The sequence below is a fragment of the Zosterops lateralis genome (assembly GCF_965231275.1).
Source record: "Zosterops lateralis genome assembly, chromosome: 2".
NCBI lineage: Eukaryota > Metazoa > Chordata > Aves > Passeriformes > Zosteropidae > Zosterops > Zosterops lateralis.
In genome coordinates this window covers 74,666,403-74,690,611 of record NC_139763.1, presented here as the reverse complement: position 1 = coordinate 74,690,611, position 24,209 = coordinate 74,666,403, and the positions used below count along the sequence as shown (strand labels likewise).

General features: G+C 42.6%; 1 protein-coding gene across 1 annotated transcript; it reads left to right on the top strand.

Annotated features, from left to right (window-relative positions):
* Positions 1 to 12,419: 12,419 nt before the first annotated feature.
* Positions 12,420 to 21,853, top strand: RAB39A (RAB39A, member RAS oncogene family; the record flags this gene model as incomplete). Its single annotated transcript, XM_083855197.1, has 2 exons — positions 12,420 to 12,742; positions 18,786 to 21,853. 2 exons carry the CDS (start codon positions 12,420 to 12,422, stop codon positions 19,210 to 19,212), a joined length of 750 nt encoding a protein of 249 aa, XP_083711323.1. The 3' UTR covers positions 19,213 to 21,853.
* Between the last annotated feature and the right edge of the window lie 2,356 nt (positions 21,854 to 24,209).

The window sequence follows — 24,209 nt, the reverse complement described above, 5'->3', positions numbered from 1 at the left end:
CTAAATAACATTCATTGCAGTGTTTCTGTTGGGGTAGTGAACATGATACTGTCATTTCCAAAGACATCACAGAGGAGAGAGTAAGGAAACATCTTAATCACAGCAAATGGAATTTATTCCCAAAAAAAGAGTTCTCATAAAAACGATCCATCTATAAACCTATGTGTGGGTCTGATCCTGACAATCAGTGAGAATCTCTGGACACGCTCCAGCCCCTCAATGTCTTTCCTGCAGGGAGGGGCCCAGAACTGAGCACAGGATTTGAGGTGTGGCCTCAGCAGTGCCCAGGACAGGGGGACGGTCACTGCCCTGGTCCTGGGGGCCACACCATGGCTGATCCAGGCCGGGATGCCTTGGCTCGCCAGCACCCCAGGAGGCGCTTGTTTGCAAAGCCCCGGCTCAGCCCCATGAGGTGCTCCCAGGCCACGCCCCTCCGGCACAGAGTCCCTCGGCACGGCCCGAGTCCCTCCGGAACCACCCGAGTCCCTCCGGAACTGCCCGAGTCCCTCCGGAACCACCCGAGTCTCTCCGGAACCGCTCGAGTCTCTCCGGAACCACCCGAGTCCGTCCGGAACCTCCCGAGCGCTCCCGCGTCGCGGCGGGCGGAGGGCGCCCCCTGGCGGTAAGGCCGCCGTGACGGCAGCTCAAAGGTCCCTCACAACTTGCCAGAAATCCCCGCTCCTTCCAAGCAAGAAAGGCAATATGCAGGGCAACTTCAGCAGTAATTAAGGCATTCAAAGCTTTTTTTTTTTTTGTTCTCAGCCCTTAATAATGATAGACCTTAATAATGATAGACCTTAAGCTGCCCTGTCCCCTGAATTTAAAGACCACGAGTGTGGGAACAGTGACCTTCTGTGTGTGGACACTGAAATGGCGAGGGGCCGCTCCGTGGGGCCTGATAAGATTCACACCGCAGGTCTGAAGGAGCCTGCAGATATTATGGCAGGACCTCTCCTTGTTGGAGTCCAGGACATCCCTTTGGATGAGCTGGGACCCGGGAAAGAGAATTTGAGCCCTGGACAGGGGGGTGTGGAACCGGTCCAGGGGGGTTGGAAACCTTGGCACAGAGCCCAGGAAGACACTGAGTTTGATCTTAGCCCATGGGAGAAACTTCCAGCATTAGGAGAGGAATTGCAAATCACCAGGAAGTGAAAATAGTAGTTTGCACAGTAGAACATGCAAAATTCAGTAGTTTTAGGATTCTTAGAACAGAGGTAAATGGGGGACAAGATGATGGAATTTGGGTGGTACCTTGTGTCCCTCTCCTTCTTCCTCGTCCTCCATCTTCTGGGGTGGTGATGATACAAGGTAGTGAGAGTGGATTGGGTCAAAGTAGAAGTGACCCTCTTAGTGTAAGCACTAGGCATTGGTGTGAAATAGTAAATAACCTACAGGTAACTATCTGTATAAATGTAAGGTGACGTCCCATCGGTGGGCAGTCGCCTCATGTCTCAGCCACTGTCCGGACCTCGGCTGGGAGCAGAGGAAAACTCTGAGATATCAAATAATAAACAACTCGAGAAACCAGAAAACAAGGCCTTGAAGACTCCGCTTCTTTGTACCAACGCGACTCGGGGCTTTTAGAGAGCAAGGACTTTAAACAACCTGAATCTCGGGTGAGAAAACCAACCCGAAACTCCTGATCGTCTGCCAAATGTCTTGGGAGTCTGGGGATGTCCCTGCTGGAGGGATGTTAGTCCCACCTACAAAACAGTATGAGAAGGAAGACTCAAAGAACTACAGACCTGTTAGTCTAACCTCTGCTCCTGGAAAAAAAAAAAAAAAACATGGAGAAGATTATACAGGGTACTATTAAGAACCATTTAAAGAAAAAAGTTATAGTCAACATGAATTCACAAAGGGAAATTCTTGTTTATGTAATTTGGTATCCTTCTGTGATAGGGTCACCTACCTAGTGGATGAAGGGAAGGAGTGGATGTAGTTTTCCTGGATTTTAGTACAGCACCCTTCTGGACAAGCTGCCCAGCTGTGGGATGAGTGGGTTCCTCGTGTGCTGGGAGAAGAACTGGCTGAAGGGCAGAGCTCAAAGTGTTCTGGTGAATGGGGCTACATCTGGCTGGCCACGGGTCACCCGCATTGCTCCTTCAGGGCTCAATTCTAGAGTGAGTTCTGTTCAATATATTTGTTAATGATCTGGGTGCAGGAGGTGAATACACCATTAGCAAGTTTGCTGATAATACCAAACTGGGAGGTGCTGCTGACTCTCTCAGGGAGCAGGAGGCCCTGCAGAAGGATCTAGATAGATTGGAGCATTGGGTCTGGAGAAATACTGGAGAAGTCTTCCTGAAGAGGTGGTGAGTGCTCCAAACCTGTCAGTGTTTAAGAGGCATTTGGGTAATGCCCTTAATAACATGCTTTAACTTTTGGTCAGCCCTGAAGTGGTCAGGCAGTTGGATTGGATGACCACTGTAGGTTCCTTCCAACAAAAATAGTCCTATTCTATCTTATTCTATTCTAAAGCTCCTATAACAATCACTAGGGGAATGGAGAAAGGCAAGTGCTCTTCTATTAAAAACCTCTCTTTGCAGTTCTGGGTAAATATTAACTATTGCTTTGGTAATGTTTGATCTTTAAAGAGTAAAGAGCAGTTTCCTCTGTATATATATATCACACTTATTCAGCACACCAGACCTCAGCATATGTTTTGAGGAAGAAAAAGTGGTTTAATTGATTGCTTATCCAGGAAAATCTTCAACATTCATTGTCATACTCTAAATGTTAAGATGTGAGTTCTGCCAAATCAATAATAGACTCAGAGGGCACACATGGAAACATTAGAGATACATAGGTGTTACACCATTGTTTTGTAGCATAGGTATATTTTAGGAGCTGTGAGGATGTTGGACATACTCCAGAGATTTTTCTTTAATTTCTCATGTTAGTTAAATTTCCAAATTCTGTCTCTGCACTTCCACACTGTAAATAAAATTTATGAACTGAAGCTTCAGCACATTTCTGCTGCATGTCATTCACAATGACCTTTTGTTGGTGGATTAAATGACTGTTGCACATGCAACACAGACAAATGCTCATCTGAATAGAGGCTCAGGTGCATTAGTGTGGTGTACTTCCTGCAGCACCACTTATCTGCAAGTGCTGGAGCTTCTTTCTATGTTGTGAGAGAAACCTGTTGGCTTGAGGATTGCTGAAGCTGGTAGTCCAACAGAGGCAAGGCTGCTGCAGCTCCCTGTTGCCACATGCAGTAAGTACTGGGGTGGGCTATTGCTTGTATTCCCAATAGTCCCACAGAGTGTGAGTGCATACACAGATGATCATGCAACCAGAGGCACAAACACCTTAATCCTGCCTCCTCTTTGGCAGTTAAAGGGTTTTTTAATTGTGCTTTTTGGTTTGGTTTTTTTAATTATGGCCATGGACTGAGTACAATTCAGGCACTCTGTCTGGTAACTGACCCTGGACCCTTGGCTTTCCACTTTACTTTGCATAACTCCACACAAACCAGCACCTACATATGTGCACTATGGAACTTCCCAGTAACTGTTTGTGGCTCCTCCTGTCTCCCCCTGACTCACACTCTGAGACATAAACCTGCAGATGGTTCTGAGGTTGAGCACTGACCTCATAGCCTCTCCAGTGGTTGGTTTGGACCTCTTGGCCCTGCAGGAGCCAATTGTCAGACCACTCTGGTCTCCCTGGTATCGAGCCTAGACCTGTGATTTCTCCATTTTACAGTTTCCAAGCCTCTTGTCCTCTCACCAACTAATCCAGCTTGATATTTGCAGGTGTGCACACACTGATATACATCCCTTCACAGCACACTGTCTTCTTCAAAAAAGCAGCATCCCCTCCTTATACAAATTTATCTCATCTGCACTTGCTCAAATCACATCTCACAGGTGGGCTTTGCAAAGATTACTAGAACAGGAGTTGCCTTTTGCATACAGCATCTAGTCGTGGTTTCTTTCCTTGTCTCTTCATATTTCTTATACTTTTCAATTGCTGCAGTTTGGATTCCTCCCCAGACTGCAGTTCCCTTCAGTGTAGTACCTGCTCCTGCATGGACTGCAGTTGTCTCAGGATGTTCCTGCGCCTATGTCTTTCCGTGTGCCATCACTTGTACCTTTACAAATCTCCCAGCAGCTGCTCCTCTTTATCAAATGTGTTTCACAGAGATGCTGCATGCTTCTGTAATTGGTTAAGGTTTTGGCATGTGGTGGGTTGGTGGTATCTGTTGCCAAGCCAGCTGGAACCAGCCGTGACTGAAGGGCAGACCTTCTGCACAGCTCGCCCCTGTAGCCCCATTGCTACCAAAACTCTGCTAGCTGTGCACAGTGTAGCATTTTCTTTCACTTTGAGGCAACTCATGATCTTTCGAGTTAGGAGCTGTGTTTAGGCAGAAGCATTCTCAGCCTCATCTCAGGTTTCTCCAGCCTTTCACTGCCCTCCAGTGGATAGTGCTGCTTGTCAGCTTTGTTTGCCGTGGCGTATAAGGCAGTGTTAACTTTCCTTCCACACCACATCCTTTAGCAAATAAAAAAAATAATAATAAAAAAAAAAGAGCAACATGCGAGTGTCAATGTTCCAAGTTTGAGAATCCTTAAAGGTCTTTGATGTTTCCTGCAAAATCAGAGAGCTTTTCTACTGAACCTAGACACATTCTGGGGTATAAGAACTAAAGGAGTGAGAGCAAAGATACTCAAATGATATTTGAGAGATCACAGAGGTGTCAGGGTGAGGGTTTGACATGTTGGTAATAGTTTTTCTTTTCATTCCTGGTGTCAAAGGGTCTGCTGAGTTCTATTTCAATTCATAGTATGTTTTACCTGAGATGAAGAACAGGACTTCACTGATGGAAGGCTCGTCTGTATTTCTTTCTAAAGTACTGTCTAGTCTAGGGTATGGAGATATTCCTGACAGTAACATTAAATGATTCAGAAGGCGCAGCAGAATTGAAACCCTCTTGGGAGGATGGTCAAGAGCTAGTTCTTAACTGGACTGCAAACAAGCCCTCACAAGAAACACCCTTCATCCCTTTGCATACCTGTCTCCTCTCCTTCTGTTCCCCCATTCTCTCCCACCGAGCATTGCACTCAGTCCCCTCAGTGAGGCAATAGCCAGTGCAGACACTGGGATCAGAGTGTAGTAGTTGCTCCATCAGCAGCAGTCCCTTTAGGGTCACATCTGATAGGCTCTGCTCAGGCATGGTTTTTGCTATATTCCTGGTCATTTTTTTCCTTCTCTGCTGGTTCTTTCTGCCCTTTCTAAAACAGATATTTCAGAGGCGCTACAAACACATCTCTGGCTCAGAGCCACCAAGAAGCTTGGCTGATGTGCTCATCTGTGGCCTGCAGTGGGTCAGGAGGAGACTGGCTGTGTCTAGTGTGGCTGTGACCTTCTCACAGAAGCTCATCCCTAGAGCCCCTTCCCCAGCCTGCTGATTATGTTTACTAGACAGATATATGATGTTTTACAAATTACATGACTTCCCTGTGCTATGGGAGAGATGGTGCAATGAAGTGGAGCAGTTGGGCATTGTGGTTTCATTCACAAGATCCTCGTTCTGCAGGAGACATGGTGCAATCCTGAAAGGAGCATGGATTGGTCAGTGTGCTTGTTCCTGACATGCTCTGGCATCCTAGCACTGGAACATGGGTGGGTCTCACATTTCCCTCACTCTTTTCAGCTCCCTGAACTCAGAGGCTACAGAAATAGTCCTGCATCCTGGAGCAGAGTCATAGGGCAGCCCTCCCAAGGGTCATTTTTCAGTCCCCTCCAATTACCCCAGTACCCTTCCATGTCCTTATTTAGAGGATTGGTTAGACAGTACCTCATTGATGATTACACCACTTGTTTTCTGATTCGTAGTTGTTTTCCAGTTCTTGCTTCAGTTAATTCTGGATGCTTTTCCATTTCCCGATGATCATTGGCATGGATTGCCTGTCTATCTCCTTGAGCACACCAAAGTCATCCTCCACCAGGAATGGAGCCCAGGCAAAGGCCCCAGCCATTGCTGTTCTCCAGCACAAGCATACTGACCAGTAATTTATTCACATAGGTCCAGCTCCTTTTGTCTTCTTTCTTCCCTGTTTTTTCATACTCATTCCTCCCAGGTCCAATTTGATCTTTCCCTCCCCTGTCTTTGATCCTTCTCCTAAACATCCCACAGTAAGCCCTGTACAACCCCAAAATATTCTTTCCAACTTCCTGTGGTGAGTCCTATGCTCCTGTAGGCAGTAATTCTCTCTGAGTCTGTAAAGGCTTTGATGGGGAGTGCCTTCAATTGACTCAGCTGAGGATGCCACCCCCCACCCACAGGGCTGGTGGCTCCTCTGTTCCAGCCCTTGGAACAATCTTGCCAGGAGCTTGTTCTGCTCTGCTGCAGTTACTGGGGTTCCCCTGCCTGTCATTGTGTCTCTGCTCCTCTGTGTTCATAGGAATGAGCCTTCAGTCACATTACCTAATCTTTACCTAGCCTATAAGTGCTGTACTCATTTAGATTCACTTCTTGAAATTCTTTGGGGTAAAAAATGCTTTAATAGCTCTGTGACAGTAGTCTTTTAAGTCTAACTCCTTCTGATGACTTCCCTAACTGCCCTAGTAGAAATTTTGTCCACTAATTTCTGCTAATTCCCTTCTACAAACTTCTTTATTCTAAATATTCTCATGTGATGAATGCTTTTTGAGCAGAGACACAGTCTCTTAAGTTTATAAGAAATTTTATTCACTTTTAAAAGGCTTTAAACTCCCATGGACAGAGAGAAGGATTCCTGTCCTAAAGGCACTTGGTCTACCTCCAGAGTAAACAATGTGGGGCTTCAACTGAAAGCATAGGAGATGGTGTTCTGGGAGAAAGCCATGGGGTTTACTTCCAGTTGGAAAACCTAAGACAAGCCTTTACACCAGAAGTAGGAGTGCAGGGCAGCTGTCACTGTTTCTTGAATAAAAGCTTGTCTCTGATCTACCCCAGGCATCCCATGGTCACGAGGAGATGAGGTGTGATACACAGTTTGCCTGAGTGGATGGGTAAGTGAGTAATGATGATTCCTGATCTGCAAATACATCCCACACAGCTCAGAGCTTCAGCCCCACCAGCCCTATACTGGTAATCCCAGAGGAACAGGTCCCTCATTGTGACTGGTTGATGTGCTGGGTCCATGGATGACAGTTTAGCTTCCATGCATTGCAGTTCTCGCACTGCAGCTCCTACATGGTATCAGATGACCCAGTGTGCTGTTGTTCCCAAAGGACTGTCACTTTAACAGTTTAATACCTTTCATATTAAATCACTGATATAAGGTGGCAATGGCTCTGTTAATCGCACGGCCTGAGGCCAAGCATCTTCAACTTCCTCCATCCCAGAGGCGAATTAATCGTTCCCACCAGAGTTTCTATTACCCTCCAGCCCTCCATCCAAGTAATGTACAAGAGAAGAAACATGACCTGTGCTACCAGCTCCTCCTGGATTCATCAGTTCAAACTTGGCAGATGTTACCACAGATTATTTGTCTGGGCAATTCTTCAAGATAGGCCAAACTCAGCAGAACTTACCTTACAGGGAAGTTCTTTGTTTAATATTTGCCATCAGTACAGGAAGACTTGTTTGCCTGTCCTGAATTATCTCAGCAATTACATTTATGAAGGTAATTAAAAATAATGCACCTTTTAAGAAATTATCAGAGATTGCATCTGACCAAAAGTAGGACTCTCTGAAAAACAGATGACAATGATAGTGGGCCATGACTTGTAGCATTCCTTCAGAAATGCAGTACTAACAGAAGAAAGTACTTCTGATCAATGTGCCCAAGAGGTCCATGGCACAAATCTCAGACAAAGAGCATCCTTTGTCAGTGGAAATTTATATTGTTTCACACACCAGCATTTCCCAAACAGAAAGGAAATGTAGGAGACAGACTTTATGAGAGCAAAAGATGCATAGAATCCTAGAAGGAACCATTCCAAGTGACAGTAGAAGAGTGAGGCACAAGAACAAATATTTCACTTGTTTAGTGTCATAGAATAAATTTCCATTTGGGGTTTGGTTCTAAATCTCACCTAAAGGCAATCTAATCCTGCCTAAAGGCAAGTTCTTGGACAGTTTAGGCATTATCTCTGAAATGTCAATGAGCTGAATTCACTTCAGTATTTTAGTGGAGCAGGTTACATGTTCCTGTATTTTCCTGACACTTTGCTGAGTTAGATGTGCTTCTGTAATTCTGGCTGTCTAAGATGCCATCTTTAGTTGTCTAAAATGACAAGATTTTCAGAGCTAGATACCTTCTGTTGCTCCTGGAATGCACGGATGTTTGGGAGGAAAATGTCTTGTAGTACATCTTATCTAGGCACAGCACAGATCAAGATGTGAGTCATTCTCTGAGTATAACATAATATAACTAACATTTTGAGGGAGGAGGTAGTTGGCCAAGAGGGGTGAGACAATGATAGCCCTATAGTTTAGGTACACACTATTAACCAGCGTGGAACACAGAGGGCTTAAGAGTTGATGAGATGTGAGGAAAAGTATAAAAATATCTAATGGCTATAAATATATATATAAATAAATATTACCTGTATTGTATTACATTATATTTTATATATATATATGTATAAATACTATATTTGTTGAGTAAATACCCAGTCTTTGATTTTTAATACTCTATTAAGTTGGATTTTTTTTTCCCCAGGCTTGTCTTTGAAATTATGTTGTAGGTACTTCTGGAAGATCAGGTCCGTACAGTTAGGAGAAGTTTTTCTTGTCCCAGATGGGTGTTTCTCTTCTTCACTGAAACTGCCTCTCCGAGTTCATTCAGCTGTGGAGTAGTTTCACTTGCATCATCTCCACAGAACCATTTTAATGCCTCACAAAGTAGACCTGTATGTATTTCTTTATTTAGATATTTATTTACTTTTCCATAAGTCCATTCATGGATTCTGATCACTCACTTGGGCAAGTTGGTTTTTTTCCTGAGCTTTGTACGATGTTTTTCTATGCACATATTTATCTCAACAACATAAGGAACACCCTCATCCAACAGGGACATCTTCTAACAGGTTGTAATTTACAAAATCTCCTCCCCACCATCATGTGAAACCTAACTGCCTTGATGACATCTTAGAGGATGGAAACTGCTCACTACTCATTAATAGGGAGTATCCCACCTCCAGTACTACTTTATCAAAAGAAAAGAGCTTGCAGAAAAAAAAAAAAAAAAAAAAAAAAAAAAAAAAAAAAAAAAGCAATCATTTGCATCTATTGCAACTTGCTCTATGAAAAAATGAACAGCTGTATCAGCCTCCAAACTAACAGCCTCGGCAATTAAAACAGGCATGGTTGGCATCTTGCTTCCAGACTGGTCCCTCAGTTCTCTTAGGTTCTTCTGTGGCAGCAGAGAAGGCATAGTTTCTCAGTCACAGGCTATCTGGGGTTAAAAATCAATTATTTTCATCTGTGTTTCTCTAAATTTCTACGTAAGCGCATGAGCATGTTCTTCAGGAGTGCTGTGATTTATGTAGTCACCAATCCAGTTACCAGCACGTAGAAAAAATTCCATGCCAGGTCAAAAATGGAACAAGAAATCAGGAAATTTTTGATTGAAACATCTTGGATTTGCAGCTTAGTGCAGTTGTAATGGTGATAATGGAGAAGATTTGGAAGTTTGGGCTTGTTTGGCTCTTTTATTATTTCCCAGAGTTTAGGTTTGATTCACTTGCCCTGGGAAGAGCAGATTGAAGCTGCTAATGCAGAACTGGTAGAAACTGTCTGAAGGAAAGTCAGGTTCATGTTGCTACTTTAACCACCCTGATCTAACCATTCCAGCCCCTCAAAACAGTAGTTTCTGATTGCTTCTTTTGACTGCTGGTCTGAGATCTTTGTGACAACTGCATGCTGCCAAGGCTTCTGTACGCACTGGTAAATGAACAAAAACTGAATGGCTTGGACATAGAATTCACCCACCGTGTTCACTTCAAAACAGACAATACAAATGCAGATTCTTTAGGTAGCATTTATCAGGTGACACTCTAAAGATCACAAATGAAGATATAAGTTTTTGCTTTAGATGTGTACATACCTCAGCCTTTCTACCATGGCAAGCGTAGCTAGACAGACCAGACTGTGGAAGCCTGATAATATTTGGAGACATATTTAGCTCTACTGTAAATGCCCTAGGCAAATTGTCTTTGCTCACCTGTTAGGAATGAAATGAGCTGTGTAACTCATTAGTGTGGGGTTCTTCCAGCCCAGATGCGCAAAGGACAGCAATCTGCTGTGCCTCTGGTCTAGATATTATACAGTGAACAAAGTCCACCTGAAATTTTTCAGTATTCACATTTGGCAAGTATCAGAGCTACTGATATCATGTACCTTGAACCTCTGTTTCACATGTGAATATTTCTTCTATGTAAGTGCCACTTTTTGCATAACACTTAGAAAAGATTCACAGGAATCACCAATAATCATGTTCCATGAAGAACTGCAAGAAATTTACTGATTCCAGCCTTATGAGTGTTAATTTATCATTATAATTATTAACACAGCTTTATTTTAATTGCTACTTAAAGGAGCAACTAGTCAAGTACAAGCTATGTTCAGTTTGTTTTAAGAAGAGCTGGTGAAAGTGCAAGAGAGAAATGTACAGGAGTCAGAAGGGAGAACCACTATGTCCCAGGGACTGACTGGACAGCCTGAAATGTCCCTGGAGAGAAGAGATTCTTGGAGCAGGTGGCCTCTTGCAGTTTCAGCTCAGCATGCATAGCAAGATAAATCCGTCTGGTAGATCCTGGCTGTGCCTTTTATGGCTTCTGGACTGCCAGGCCATATCTTTGCTGGAAGGTTCTGGGGTCGTCTGGATCTATTCCCCAGGGCCAGCCACCCATTCATATCCCAGACAAACTCATTTTGGGGCTGGGAGACATCATCTCCCGAGCAGTGCATGCAACCCCTCTTTCAACTTCACCCTGCCCTTGGTCTCACTCATCCACTCTGTGGAGCTGCAAGATCTACCCAAGCCTACGAGGGAAATCCACCTGTCTCACAGTGGGGACCAAGTAACACATTACAGTAACAATACCAGACTCAGGCAATGAGAATACACAGCAAATTGCCTCAAAGACTTACAGAAGAAATGTGGTTTCAGATATGCCTCTAACCAGCCACAGGTACTTAGGAGTTTAGCCACACTTGTGCCCAACATGGACAGAGGAAAACAGGCTGAGTGGAAAAAAAAAAAAAAAGAAAAAAAAAAAGTTACCCATCTCCTCTCCCCTGTCCTTTTCACTGTCAAAGTGCCCATTCATATCAGTATCCACTTGCTGCTGACCTTCTGCCTGCAACAACCTACTTCCCAGCTGTCCCAGCCTACTCAGCTGGGCTTTCAGGCTCACTGCCCCAGCCCAAACTACAGAAGAAGCTGATGCAATTCTGTTTACCAGAAGTCAAATGATTTTTTTTTTTTTTTTTTTTTTTTTTTTTTTTTTTTTTTTGGCTCTAATGCCCTTACCAACCATCTGAGGACTGTTAGCGTTTGTTATCCCATGTGGTTCTGAGACTTAAAAGAAATCTGAGGAATCTATTGCTCAGCAGATTTATCATAACATGATAGTCAGCTGAAGATCCCAGGAGGGCAAAGACATTTCTCTGACGTGGGACTCTCTTCTGACACAATTCCTCTGTTGCTTTGGGTAAAGGCACTTTCACCGAGACCAAATACATGCAGTTTGTTCCACTGGGAAATGAAGAGTGTCATTTCCAGGATTATGTCCTTTCTCTTGGCAGTTTGTATGATTCTCTCTGGGGATATCTAGATTGCTAACTCTCCTTTTCCCTTCTGCCACTTTGCCAGCACATCATTACAACCTGGCCCTTGTTCCTCTCTCTCTGTTGCCCTGCCCAGTTCCCACCTCACCAAGGTGGTTTCCATGTCTGTGCCCCTTTTCCACCTGCCCATCTGGTTCCTCCGCACCTCCCTCAGTATTTCCTTTCTGCTCCCAATTTCTTTGCAAAAGTCCTGCTTTAACAGTCTCTCTCTGGCGGGTTTCCATGCGGGCCTGAAGCATCTCCCTTCTCGCAGCCCAGCCCCACACTTGTTGCCGGCGGGGGGATGTGGACGCCGGGCACGGGCTGCAGGGCTCGCTCGGCGCTCGGTGCGGCGGAGGAGGGCCCGCCTGGCCGCGCAGTGACGGCGCTGGGAGGGCGGCCCCGGCGGGCGGGCGGCGGAGGCGGCCCCAGCGAGCCCCGGCGGCGGCGGCGGGGCCGGGGCGGCGGGAGCGGCGGGAGCGGCGGGGTGGCGGAGCCGCGGCCGGAGCGGGCAGCGCGGTGCTGAAGGGACAGCGCCCGCCCCACCCCGCCCCGCCCGGGCAGGCGGCGGGGAGCACGGCGCGGGTTCCCGGGAGCGGGGCGGGGGTAGCCGGTTCCCTGTTCCCGGCCCCCGCCCGCCGCGCCGATGCCGGGCGTGGGAGCCATCGGGGCGCGGTGCAGGCACCGGCCGCGCAGGAGCCCCAGGAAAAGCCCCAAGGCGGAGCCGGGCCAGGCCGGGGCCGCCATGGACGCGGCCATCTGGATCTACCAATTCCGGCTGATCGTGCTGGGAGACTCCACCGTGGGCAAGTCGTGCCTCCTGCACCGCTTCACCGAGGGCCGCTTCCCGGGGCCGCTGCACTCCGACCCCACCGTGGGGGTGGACTTCTTCTCCCGCCTGGTGGAGATCGAGCCCGGCAAGAGGGTCAAGCTGCAGCTCTGGGACACGGCGGGGCAGGAGCGGTTCAGGTACGGGACCTGGGATCTTACCCACACCCCTTCCCAAACGTGCCGACCTCCGGGCACACCCTGCTGCCCTCGCAGCTCTGTGACCTCCTCATCCGACACATCTCCTGCCCCAGAGACTTTGCCTTGCCCCCTAGCACATTTCTCTGCACCCATTTGGTTGCTGTGCCCCGAACAGTCCTCCACTCCATTGCCTGCCAGTGGTCCTGGCCCTGTGGCCCACCATCCTTCTTGCCCCCAGCGCCCACAGGTTCCTTCCCAGGAGTTTCCTTCCCCACCCTTTCCCGTCAAACACACCAGGGAACAGCTGCCCTTCTCCTCCCAGCTCTCATTATAGGGTAACAAGTGGCTTTGTCCTGTTTCCTCTTCCCTTCCTCATCTTTCCCTGAAGTCCTGGACCTAACATAGCAATCCCTCCTCCACGTTTTTTTCTCTTTTTTTGCTGCGAGAGGCCTCTGCCTAACTCTGCATTTCCTACTTTGTCATCCCCTCCAAACTCATCCTCCCCTGCAGTATTTCACTCTGCCATTGACTCTCCCATGCAATCTGGAGCCCAGGCCACCTCCCAGCTCTCCCTCCTTCCAGCACAGCAGCACTGTCTGCACCAGTGCAGCCGTGGCAGGGTGGAAGCCACTGGGCAGACAGTGACTTACTAGTGTTCCCTTACTACAGTCCCTTACTAGTGTTTTATCTGCCTTCTGCATCTCCCATGCACTGATTGTTGCCAGGAGTCTTCACTAATATTGCTGCTGTTTATAATGGAGCTAAACTAGCTCAAATGCTGCCCTGAGTATTAAACACTCTCCTTTCTCCCCTCTGTTACAAACAGTAGCAAAACCACCCTCTTTTCCTTTCCCAGAAAACTCCCAGTCATTTCCCGGTTTACAAGTTGATACTGTCACTCACTCACTCTCGTGTCTCTGTTGTATCTGTAGTGCTTGCCATTTCAGGGAAGTTGTGCATGGATTTTAGTTTGGACTTGGGGTTCAATAGATATGAATTCATGGCCCAGGCAAACACATAGCCCATCTCTGTGTACCTGACCCACACACCTGTTGTTACTGGAATGCCAGCAGGAGGATTTGAAATGGGCACCTTCACTGGGCAGAATCAATCCTTCTCTTGCAACAGTTGTGCAGATTCCCACATTCAGCTGAAGAGGTGGGATTGCATTGTTTTACTGAGGGACAACAACATCTTTTTCGTTATAATAAGCATTAGAGTGACACAAGAAACAACTTTCCTGGGCTTGCATGAGTCACAACTTCAGATGTATTTCTGCAGGTAGGCTTCTGAAGGATTAGCAAAGAAATTAACAGTGTTAATGGAAAGGTCTTAGCATTTTTCACCCTCTTTGTGCATTCCAGATAGAATGTAGAATACTTGTAAATAAGTGACTAAGAGTGTATAATCTCTTTATTTTGAATTTGCTGACAAATAGCCAGGATGGCCAATGACAAGACATCCAAATGAAAGAAATGCAAATGCACAGAATCTTATATACATTTAAAACCAAATTATGGCAATTGTTAAACCCGGGAATGCTCAGGGAATATATACTGATGAGTCATGCAGTCAGCTGCTCTTAAATTTACCTCTGTGTTTTTTCTAATACTCAGAAAGTACAACCTGAAGAAAGTAGTTTTAAATATTTTCATTTTTTATGCTGAGTTTCTTGTCAGTTAATTACTAAATATCATAGTGTTTATTGTATAGTCCGTTTTACGTTCAGTCAAATAAACTGTAAATATTTTACAATGTTACACCACAGGTTAGAATGTTGCATTCTCTTCTCTGCTAATGGAGAACACTACAGATCACAAGCAAAGATGATCTTAGGGAAGAGCTAATTACTCCAAGAAGTTATCCAATACTGAGGAACACCTCAGAAGCAGTTTGCAGTTCTGATTTTCATTTCTGCTCTGGCTCACTTGCATTGGGATTTTGGAGGAGGTAAAACCTGTCTTTAAAGCTCCCTGGGGAGTTCCATGCATGCAGGGCAAACTACTGGCTGCATAATAACCCCCTCCTTTTGGTCTCAGGCATTAGGGACATTCCTGGGGGAAAGGAAGGTGTGACACACTGCCATCACACTCTTTTAAAAGATGTCATGTACTTCCTTGGAGGAATTATTTGGGAAAAATTCTTACATGTCTCTAATTCATTGATGATTCTGTATTTGAATTGGATTTCATGCATTGACTTAGAAATCATCTTTAACATGCCCTGAAATAGCAGCTATTGAATAGATTTATTTTGACATCAGTCAGGCATCACTAAGCAGAATCTGCCATTGTCTGAGGTGCCACATGGACAATAACAACATAATCAGTAACACCTTTAACATCTTACTAGAACAAAAACCTACAGACTTGCTTAGTGTAGACTCAGGCCTGTAATGCAGATTAATGTAAATGAAGGGCACATCCTCAGTTTCTTTCTATCTTCAGGTCTGTCACTTAGAGCAATCTGCTACTTTGTCTGTGCTTTATATCATCTACTTTGCTATGTTTTTTGTTTGTTTGTTTCATTTTCCTGTATTTAAATCCGATAGTATATTTAAATCACGAAACCTCCAATGCCACAAAATGCTCAGTAGTGGTGCTAAAACTGAGAGTTCATTTCAGTGGGGGCAAAATACTGTGAGGATGTTTTCATTAAGCCACTTTTTAGTAGACCAGCATATTAAATATATTTTGTATCTAGTACATCTTCAAAATAAAACACTATCCTATTCTTTCTCAGTTAGCAATATGTCTTTTCAAAATTAATACTATTACAATGTAGTCTTTAGTCATAGTATAAAAATAACTCTTCAAAATTAGATAAAGCTTTTAGTGAAAATTTGGTTCATCTGGTAAAGAACAGTAAGATCATAATGAAAAAGCAACACTGACACTGACTTAAAGCCTCCCTAAAGCCATAATCTGATGTGATTATACAAAGAATCAAAGAACCATAAAATATCTTTAATTGGAAGGGACCCACATGGATCGTCAAAGTCCAACTCCTGGCCCTGCATGGGATGACCCCAAGAATCACACCATGTGCTGGAGAACATTGTCCAAACATATCTTGAGCTCTGCCAGGCTGGTGCTGGGACTACTTCCTTGGGGAGCCTGTTCCAGTGCCCAAACACCCTCTGGGTGAAGAACTTTTACCTGATATCCAACCTAAACCTCCCCTGACACAGCTTCAGGCTGTTCCCTCTGGTCCTGTCACTGTCACCACAGAGAAGAGATCAGCGCCTGCCCCTCCTCTTCCCCTCCCAAGGAAGTTGCAGACTGCAGTGAGGTCTCAATCTCCTCCAGGCTGAACACACCAAGTGACCTCAGCCACTCCTCATATGGTTTGCCCTCAAGGCCCTTCTCCATCTCTATCGCCCTCTTTTGGACAGTCTCCAGCAGCTTAATGTCCCTCTCATATTATTGTAGCACCCAGAACTGCCCCCAGCACTGGAGGTGAGGCTGCCCCAGCTCAGAGCAGAGGGGACAATCCCCTCCCTTGCCCAGCTGGCCGTGCTGTGCCTGATGTCCCCAGGACAGGGTTGTCCCTCCTGGCTGCCAGGGCACTGCTGCCTCATGAAGTGTAAGAAGAAGATTTTAAAAAACCACATAACATGATATTGTATGTATCAATGTTTCTTTAAAAATTTTGTATTTTTTTTTCTTGAGTTGCTGTTTTCTAAGGCCTCTCTGTTATATAGTTTGGGGGGGGTTTTTTTTGGTAATGAGAAAACTTGTTTCAAATTATACATACCAGAAATACAGGAAAAAAAAAAAAAAAAAAAAAAAAAAAAAAAAAAAGACTGTTGTCTTTCCAATATATTCACCCAGTTTTTGTGATGTACAGTACCAAGTTACAGGATACTTTTTAGTCATCTCCATTAAAAGCAATACATACACATAATACAGTATAATGGCTTAGATCACCATCTAAATTAGTACATCTCTGCAGAAGGGACTTGCAAGAGGTGAAGGTACTGACTGCTGTGTATAAGCATCCAAAAACACAAAGCGCTATGTTTCAGTACTCTAGTTCATAGATATATGATAGAACATCTTTTTATATAGAAATACTTGGCAGATGATGCACTGCATTTTTAATACTAACCTACTTTCTTTCCTGGCTAATGCATTTCTTTGTTTTCAAGGTTTGGGGTGGGGGCAGGGTTGTTTTGTTTTGTTTTGGGTTTTTTTTTTTAATTTTTTTTTTCTTTTTGTTGTTGTTGTTGTTGTTGTTGTTTTAATGAAAGTAGGTTGTATTAGCTTTCACTTCTCCATATCAAATCTCATTTTTGTCATCCACATTTGCCCTTACTAGAACCACCTGAATTATTTTTCTGCCTTCATTTGTGCTTGCAGACACTCTAGAGGAAAAAGAAATGGTTAAGAAAACCAGAAACCAATCCATACAGCACTTCTATTTAATACTTCACAAAATGTCACACCCCTCACTTGTGTTCTTAAGCAATTTTGTGAAACAGTGTGCCATTTTTCATAGGTCTTTTGAATTAATCTGAGGTTAAGATCCTATTGTCTTCACATTCAGAGAGACACTGCATGTACTCTATTGCTGGGAATGTAGAAAAGATCTTTCTAAGCATTAGGAGAAACAGTCCCTCCCTCTTATCTAAATAAAACCATTTCAGATGCTGTTTGCTGTGGCTAAATGAATTTAGATATGCCAAGAAATCTAAGTCTTCTTTATCTGTGCACTTACCTATGTGTAATAGGACTATTGCTGCTAGTCATACCTCTGTGTTCAAATTATCAAAAACTATGAAATGTGGCAAACTGAGCATTGGAGGTAGCTACTGTTACAGAAAGTTGTGCTATTGTGCACAGTTCATCCTGCTTCCTAAAGTTTTGAGGTTTTGGCATCAGCATCCTCTTCATAATCATGAGATAAATTTGAATTAATTCTTAGCTTAGGTTATGATTTCAAATAATGACTGTTTAGAGATTGTGCTTCTCATTTAATTTGGAGAATACTTATATGTACACTAGTTATAATTTATGCCAGCAACAATGCTTGTGTGCATTCTTTGGTAGGCTGTCACTTCCTTTAAAATGTTTCTTTTCACCTTCTTTGTTCTCTCCTACTGCTCATGATTAGAGACTTAAAATAATTGTTTAGATCCTGCATCTTTCACTCTCTCTCTCTCGACGTTCTAACTTTTTTCCTTATTCTAGAGCACATTAAAACTTTTTTCAACCAGAAGAAGAGTGTTCTACTTCCAAAATTCCTTCCAGTGGTTCTGGAGCTTTGAGGGCTCAAAAGTAGAAAATAACTCTTGTCAGCCCTCATGCAAAAAAAAAAAAAAAAATGTAAATGTATAAAGAGCTTTTGAACCTCTGTGTGAGAGAAACACTGGAGGTAGATGTGTCCCTTGCCTGTAATAATTGTAATAATTATGTGTTTGCTCAGCTCACTCAGAACATTTGGACAGTTTTGTTCAGGGAGTTTCCTTTCTATGCCTGCTACCTGTTGACTTCTGCAAGCAGAAAGAGTTGTGATTATCTATATAAACATTCCTTTAAAGAAAGTTTCTGCAAGGAATACAAAAGGATATGCTTGAACATTGGCAAGTTTGGGCTCCAGGTTTCTTGGCATATGTGATGTATGTGAAATACATATTTCTGAAATATTTGAAATAATTGAATAGAACAAAGTGAAGTGCATGTTGATATGAAGCTGAAAGACTCAGACTTTACACCAAAAGTATATATATTTTCTTCTGTGAACATGTCCCACAGTTTGCTAATAAAGACCACTTTACAGAATAATTCAGCATTCAATATTTGTCCTAGAGGTGTTGGGTTCAGGAATGTTTAGAAATTGAATTTTGAATGTAGGAAAAAAATAGTAGTCTAGTAAATAAATTAATACATTTCAATCAGCTTTTAAAAAGGAAAGTTATTTAATAAAACTTTTAAAAGATAAAAACCCATTTCCATATGGAAAAGTAATCGCTTATGAATAAAGTGAAAATGCATTTTAACTTTCCTTTTTTTTTTTTTTTTTTTTTTTTTTCCCTTCACAGATCAATAACACGCTCTTATTATCGCAATTCTGTGGGTGGCCTGCTGGTATTTGACATCACAAATCGACGCTCTTTTGAACACGTGAAGGACTGGCTGGAAGAAGCCAAAATGCACGTGCAGCCCTTTCAGATTGTGTTCCTGTTAGTAGGACACAAATGTGACTTAGTGTCACAGCGCGAGGTCACAAGAGAAGAAGCTGAAAAACTGTCATCTGACTGTGGTATGAAATATATAGAAACTTCAGCTAAAGATGCCACGAATGTTGAGGAGTCCTTTACAATTCTTACACGAGACATCTATGAACTTGTAAAAAATGGAGAAATCTCAATACAAGATGGATGGGAAGGTGTCAAGAGCGGCTTTGTTCCCAATGTTGTACATTCATCAGAGGAAGCTGTAAAGCCCAGGAGACAGTGCATCTGCTGAGTTTGTAGCATGCCAAAGAGCCCATGGGGTGTTTGGAAGATGATGCCAATCTAAATGACAGAAAAATAATTTTGAAACAATATTAGATCATGGCAGAGCTGAATCATAGAACGGTAATTTGGTTTTGTATCCTTCTGTCTAGGTTATAATCCATAACACTTTAAGTGCTTTTTTTCTTTACAGAGTACAATAACTTAGTGCCGTCTTTAGGAAAAGAAATTATATATTACTAAAGGAAAAACTAATTCTATAGCAAGACACTAAGAAAGTGCAATAATCATTGTGACAACATCGTCGCTTGGGCTTTGTATTTTGAATACTGTTTAAAATCAAGTCTTGTTAGATGAGGATCAGATGAGTTCATTAATTTTGTTCTTCCTGCCTTAGCTTTGGACAAGAAAATATTATACCTTATACTTTTTTAATGTGATTCTTTACTCAAGTGCAGGGTTGCTAATGACCATTAAAGTTTAGAATGCTGTAGAATTTGATAACAAAGATAACTCTAAAGACAGCAAACTGAAAGGTTGCTCCAATAGTGAACACTTTTGATATGACAATGAATACAAGCCTTACTAAAGAAAAAGAATGTTTTAGAAAAGATGATTTATTTGTATACAAAAATGGGGAATAGAAACAATGGAATTTATTATTAAATATTTTCTGAATTGCCAATGAAACTAAACATAACATCACATATGATCCAGCTGTTATTTGACTTGTATACAAAACAGCTTCCCAACCACTGAAGTTACATTTCAGCGGCCAGATCCTCAGCTGGGTAATTATCATCATCACACTGATGCCTACGGAATTATGTTAATTTACACAAACAAATTCCATATTAGCTTTAAAAAATAAACCTACTTCTAACTAGAAGTCAAAACAGTTTGAAAGTGCTGCAACCCATGAGAACCCAGGCCTTACATTTGAATAGGGCAAGGACAGTTTTATTCTTAGCCAGCAAATGTTAAACTGTTGTTTAAAAAGGAAGGTTTTAAACTAAAACCATTACAAGCAGAGCATTTGGAGAGGAAAGAATTTCTAAAATAATGGTCATCTACAGAGAGTAAAGTTAGAGAACTCCTATTCTAAGAAAGAAACCCATAATAGCTTTTAATAACAACAACAATAGGAGAAATCTGTGATCATGTAGCATTTTACTTAGCTTGGAGTCATCTTCCTACTCCTCTGAATATAACACACACTAGCTTTATGCAAACTAGGTCTAGCACGTAAATACCAAATAAATCTATTTCTATTTTATTGTATTAGTATAAAAGATGACTTGATCTCCAGAGTTAATAAGCATCTACAATTTATCTGGCATACTCATAACCTCCAAACATCAAGCCAGTTATCTTCATATAAAAGTGTGTTATCATGTACAGTTCTCCTTTTTCAAGATCAGGCAACAGGTCTATCTAATCTAATTTTCTTCTTCAACAAGCATATGATTGGTTTTCTCTCAGGTTACTTTTACATTCTTTTACAATCCTTTTTCAAATAGTTTGTAGTATGGGACAGGTTGTTTGGTTCCAGTTACTTTATACATTTAAGGCAACTAAATTAATTGACGTCAAAGGGAACTAAAAGTTTAAGTTTTTCTAAAGCCTGAGTCTTGCGCTGAGGCAGAGTTACACTATCATGGAAGGATACAGAGGCCTTAATACAAACAGGAATCAGCCTTAATTCATTAGCAAATAGAACAGTTAATTCTAGTCTCAGCATGCCACAGAGTAATGGCTGTGAGCCTGATTCTCTATTAAACTACATGTATTGACACCAAATCAACTTTGTTTGGAGGGTATTTTAAGCCCTCTTTACAAAGTAAACATGACTACAGATGCCAAAAGGTAGTGAAGAATCAGGCTGTGTGCATTTGACACTGATTCCCTTATGATATGAGGCTCATGTTGTGCATCTCAGAAGATCTCTTCGTTGTTTCATTAATTTATTTCATTACATAAATCAGTGACTGGGGAGTCAACAGACACAAAGTCTACCATGGTTTCACTGTGTGTTTCTGAGCAAGGCATTTGCAGTTTTTGTGCCTCACCTTCTGTATCTCAAATATAGAGACAATTGTTCTTCCTCAATTTCACAAAGACTGCTGAGACCAAATGAGTCTATATGATCTTCAGTCCTGGACTCTATCCTCTGTGTGCTACCTGCTTTTGAGGGTTTAGCACCATGGGATGAGGATATTGGTTTCTTCTGACATACCCAATTAATAATAATAATAATAATAATGATTACAACAGCCTTATAAGTGCCAGGTATTGCTGTGAATCTACATTTCATTGCATATTTCATTATTTTTAGATTAAAATCTTGTATCTTAATTTTTTCTTCCTGAATACTCTGGAGCCAATGAGCTTTTCATTCTGTACAAAAAATAGGTTGTATTGGGGGGAAAAGGGCTGGGAGAAGAGGGGAGTGAAGGGGAGGTATGCACAGAGAAATAAACAATCATCAGAACAGAGCCTTAATCTCTGTTGTCAATGTTGTACCTGTGGCGTCACATTTATTACACTGGGAATAGAGCCTTTAACCAGATTCAGCTGTGTGAGGAACTGGTATTGGCAATGCAACTAGAAAGGAACTTCACTACATTTTAAAGTACTGTGCACATAGTTGTCTTATTTGTAATTCCTAAAAATGTAGGTCAACATGTACTTTCAAACATTGTCTGTCTTAATGATATATTAAACCATTACTGTATCTTCTCACTACACACTTGCAGTTGATAGAAATGTCTGATAAACTGGTAATTTGTCAAAATGCATAATTTTCTTTTCAGATGCCTTGCAACATGATACATAAGTAACAGCTTGAATAAGCTGTAGGATGGGATATAGTTCAGTGTGTATATATTCTATTTCCCCCCAAAGAAGCATGAATAGTGACAACAGAATTAAAATCCCAGAAATTACAGAAATTACATAAATCTTACTTGGTAGCCAAATTAAAAAATAGAAAATATTTAATAAGAAAACACAAACTTTGCAAATTATGATTTAGTCAATCCCAGTTAGGAAATGGAAAATGTTGAATAACCTCAACAAAGGTTTTATTTGGATTCACAGGTTTGGCAAATGAATAGATAAAAAGTATTGTTTTGGACTCCTAGAATTTTTAAAGTTTCATAGCTTTTATTTTAAGTTTGATAAGAGTAAATATCTTCCTCTACTCATTAAAATACTTTACACATGAATTCTTAAGATATTTTGGCCTGCTCATAATTGTATCTGTCCCAGGTAAGAAGCAGAAACAAGCCTCATACCTTAGGAATCAACCAAGGAAAAGATTTAGAGGTGGAAGATGTTTGTTTGTTTCATTTATGCCTTCAGTATGGAATAGACTGACGAATCTGACCTCAAACTGGCAACTGTCCTGTGCTCACAGGAAATGATGCAGGTGTGACTGAGCTCCCAGGCACATGTGCTGCCCTCTGCTGAGATCCCTTCTGCCTCAGACAAACAGTTACTGGTACCCAAGCCGTCTGTCTGAAAGGCAGGGTGGGTGGATCCCACCCTTGATCACAGATATTTCAGTCTCAGCACTTCAGCTCCCTTAGGGAGTACATGCTTCATTGCCCTCTTTTTATATAATTAACATCCAGGAAGAGTGCTTTTTTCCCTCACTGAAGACCTCGGCACAATGGAAGCTCCTGCAAGTCTTCATCTTTGCTTTTTACATAGAGCTGGCACAGCAATTTCAGCAGCCTTTATTCAGTCTTGAACAAAAAGGAGGAAGGCTGAGGGTTTACTCTCTACATGGTCATGGAACCTTACCAAAAATATGGTGGACTGTTTAAGAAATCATTAAATACCAAAAAACAATTGTCAACAGCAAAAATTTATGTTGCTTATTTCTCAGAGTCTAGAGACTACCTTTCAAATAAGTGAATTAATTAAAATTCTAAAAGAGGAATTGCCCATTGCCCACAGAGGCTACTGGGAGTAGCAGGCTCTTTATGGAGGAGTAGGTAAATCTTCATTTAACTCAAACTGAGGAATTCAAAATCCCAATCCCAAGCTGCTAGAGTAGATCCCTCTCTTGGAAAGTATTTAATTCATTTACTTCTCAGAGAAAGTAATGTTTTAGGCTAGGCCTGAGTTGTGCAGGGATGGATGCCCAGTGTGTAACCAGCAGAGATGACTGCTTCCTGGGACAGTCAGCCTGTCATCCAGCTGACAGCAGCCCCCAGCAGCCTCACAGACTACAAGGGCAGCTCAAACTGAGACTAACTGATCACAGGCTCACTCTGCAGCTGAAGAGCTTCTACAGAAAAGTAACAGTAGAAGTAGCAAACCCTAAATCTGTGCATTATAAATAAAAGCAATGTCTAGGTAAAGAAACTGGCATTTCAGCTATAGTTCAATTACTGCCATTCCTCACTGCTGTGGATTCAAATCTGCACAATCTATGCAAACTGAGTTTTCCTGCTCTATGAAAATTGTGGAAGGACAAACCGAGCCTCCTGTAGCAATAAAGTCAGTCACCAGGGAGAGAGCTGCACAAGATAAGGGTGGAAGGAGGACAAAGATAATTTCTTCCATCTCTGCACAGCCCTGGGGGAGAAGGGAGACTAACCACTGCCAGAGCCCTTAAGACCCTGTGGAAATATCCATCACTGTAGTGGGACTTGTGGGATGAACGAAAGCGCCAAGGACCTGCAGTCAGCACAGAGATGCAGGCTACTGACTCCCTAAGGACTGGTTACCTCTGTGGCACAGCTGCAGGAACAGCTGGGTGTAACTCTGAGCTGGCACTATGTCTACATGCAGAGTGTCTACATTGCAGAAGGGCAAACGTCGACATTGCAGGCTTTTTCCCCTTTCAGCTTCTCCCCCATGTGGTTTCTGGTTTCAAGAAGGGACTGTCAGAAAACATATCTGGCAGCAAGGTGTGACAGTGAGCAGGGTAATAGTTGAAAATTTTAGTGGTAGTTGGTAAGTATTAAAGTACTAAAACTGAGGGGAGGAATTGTG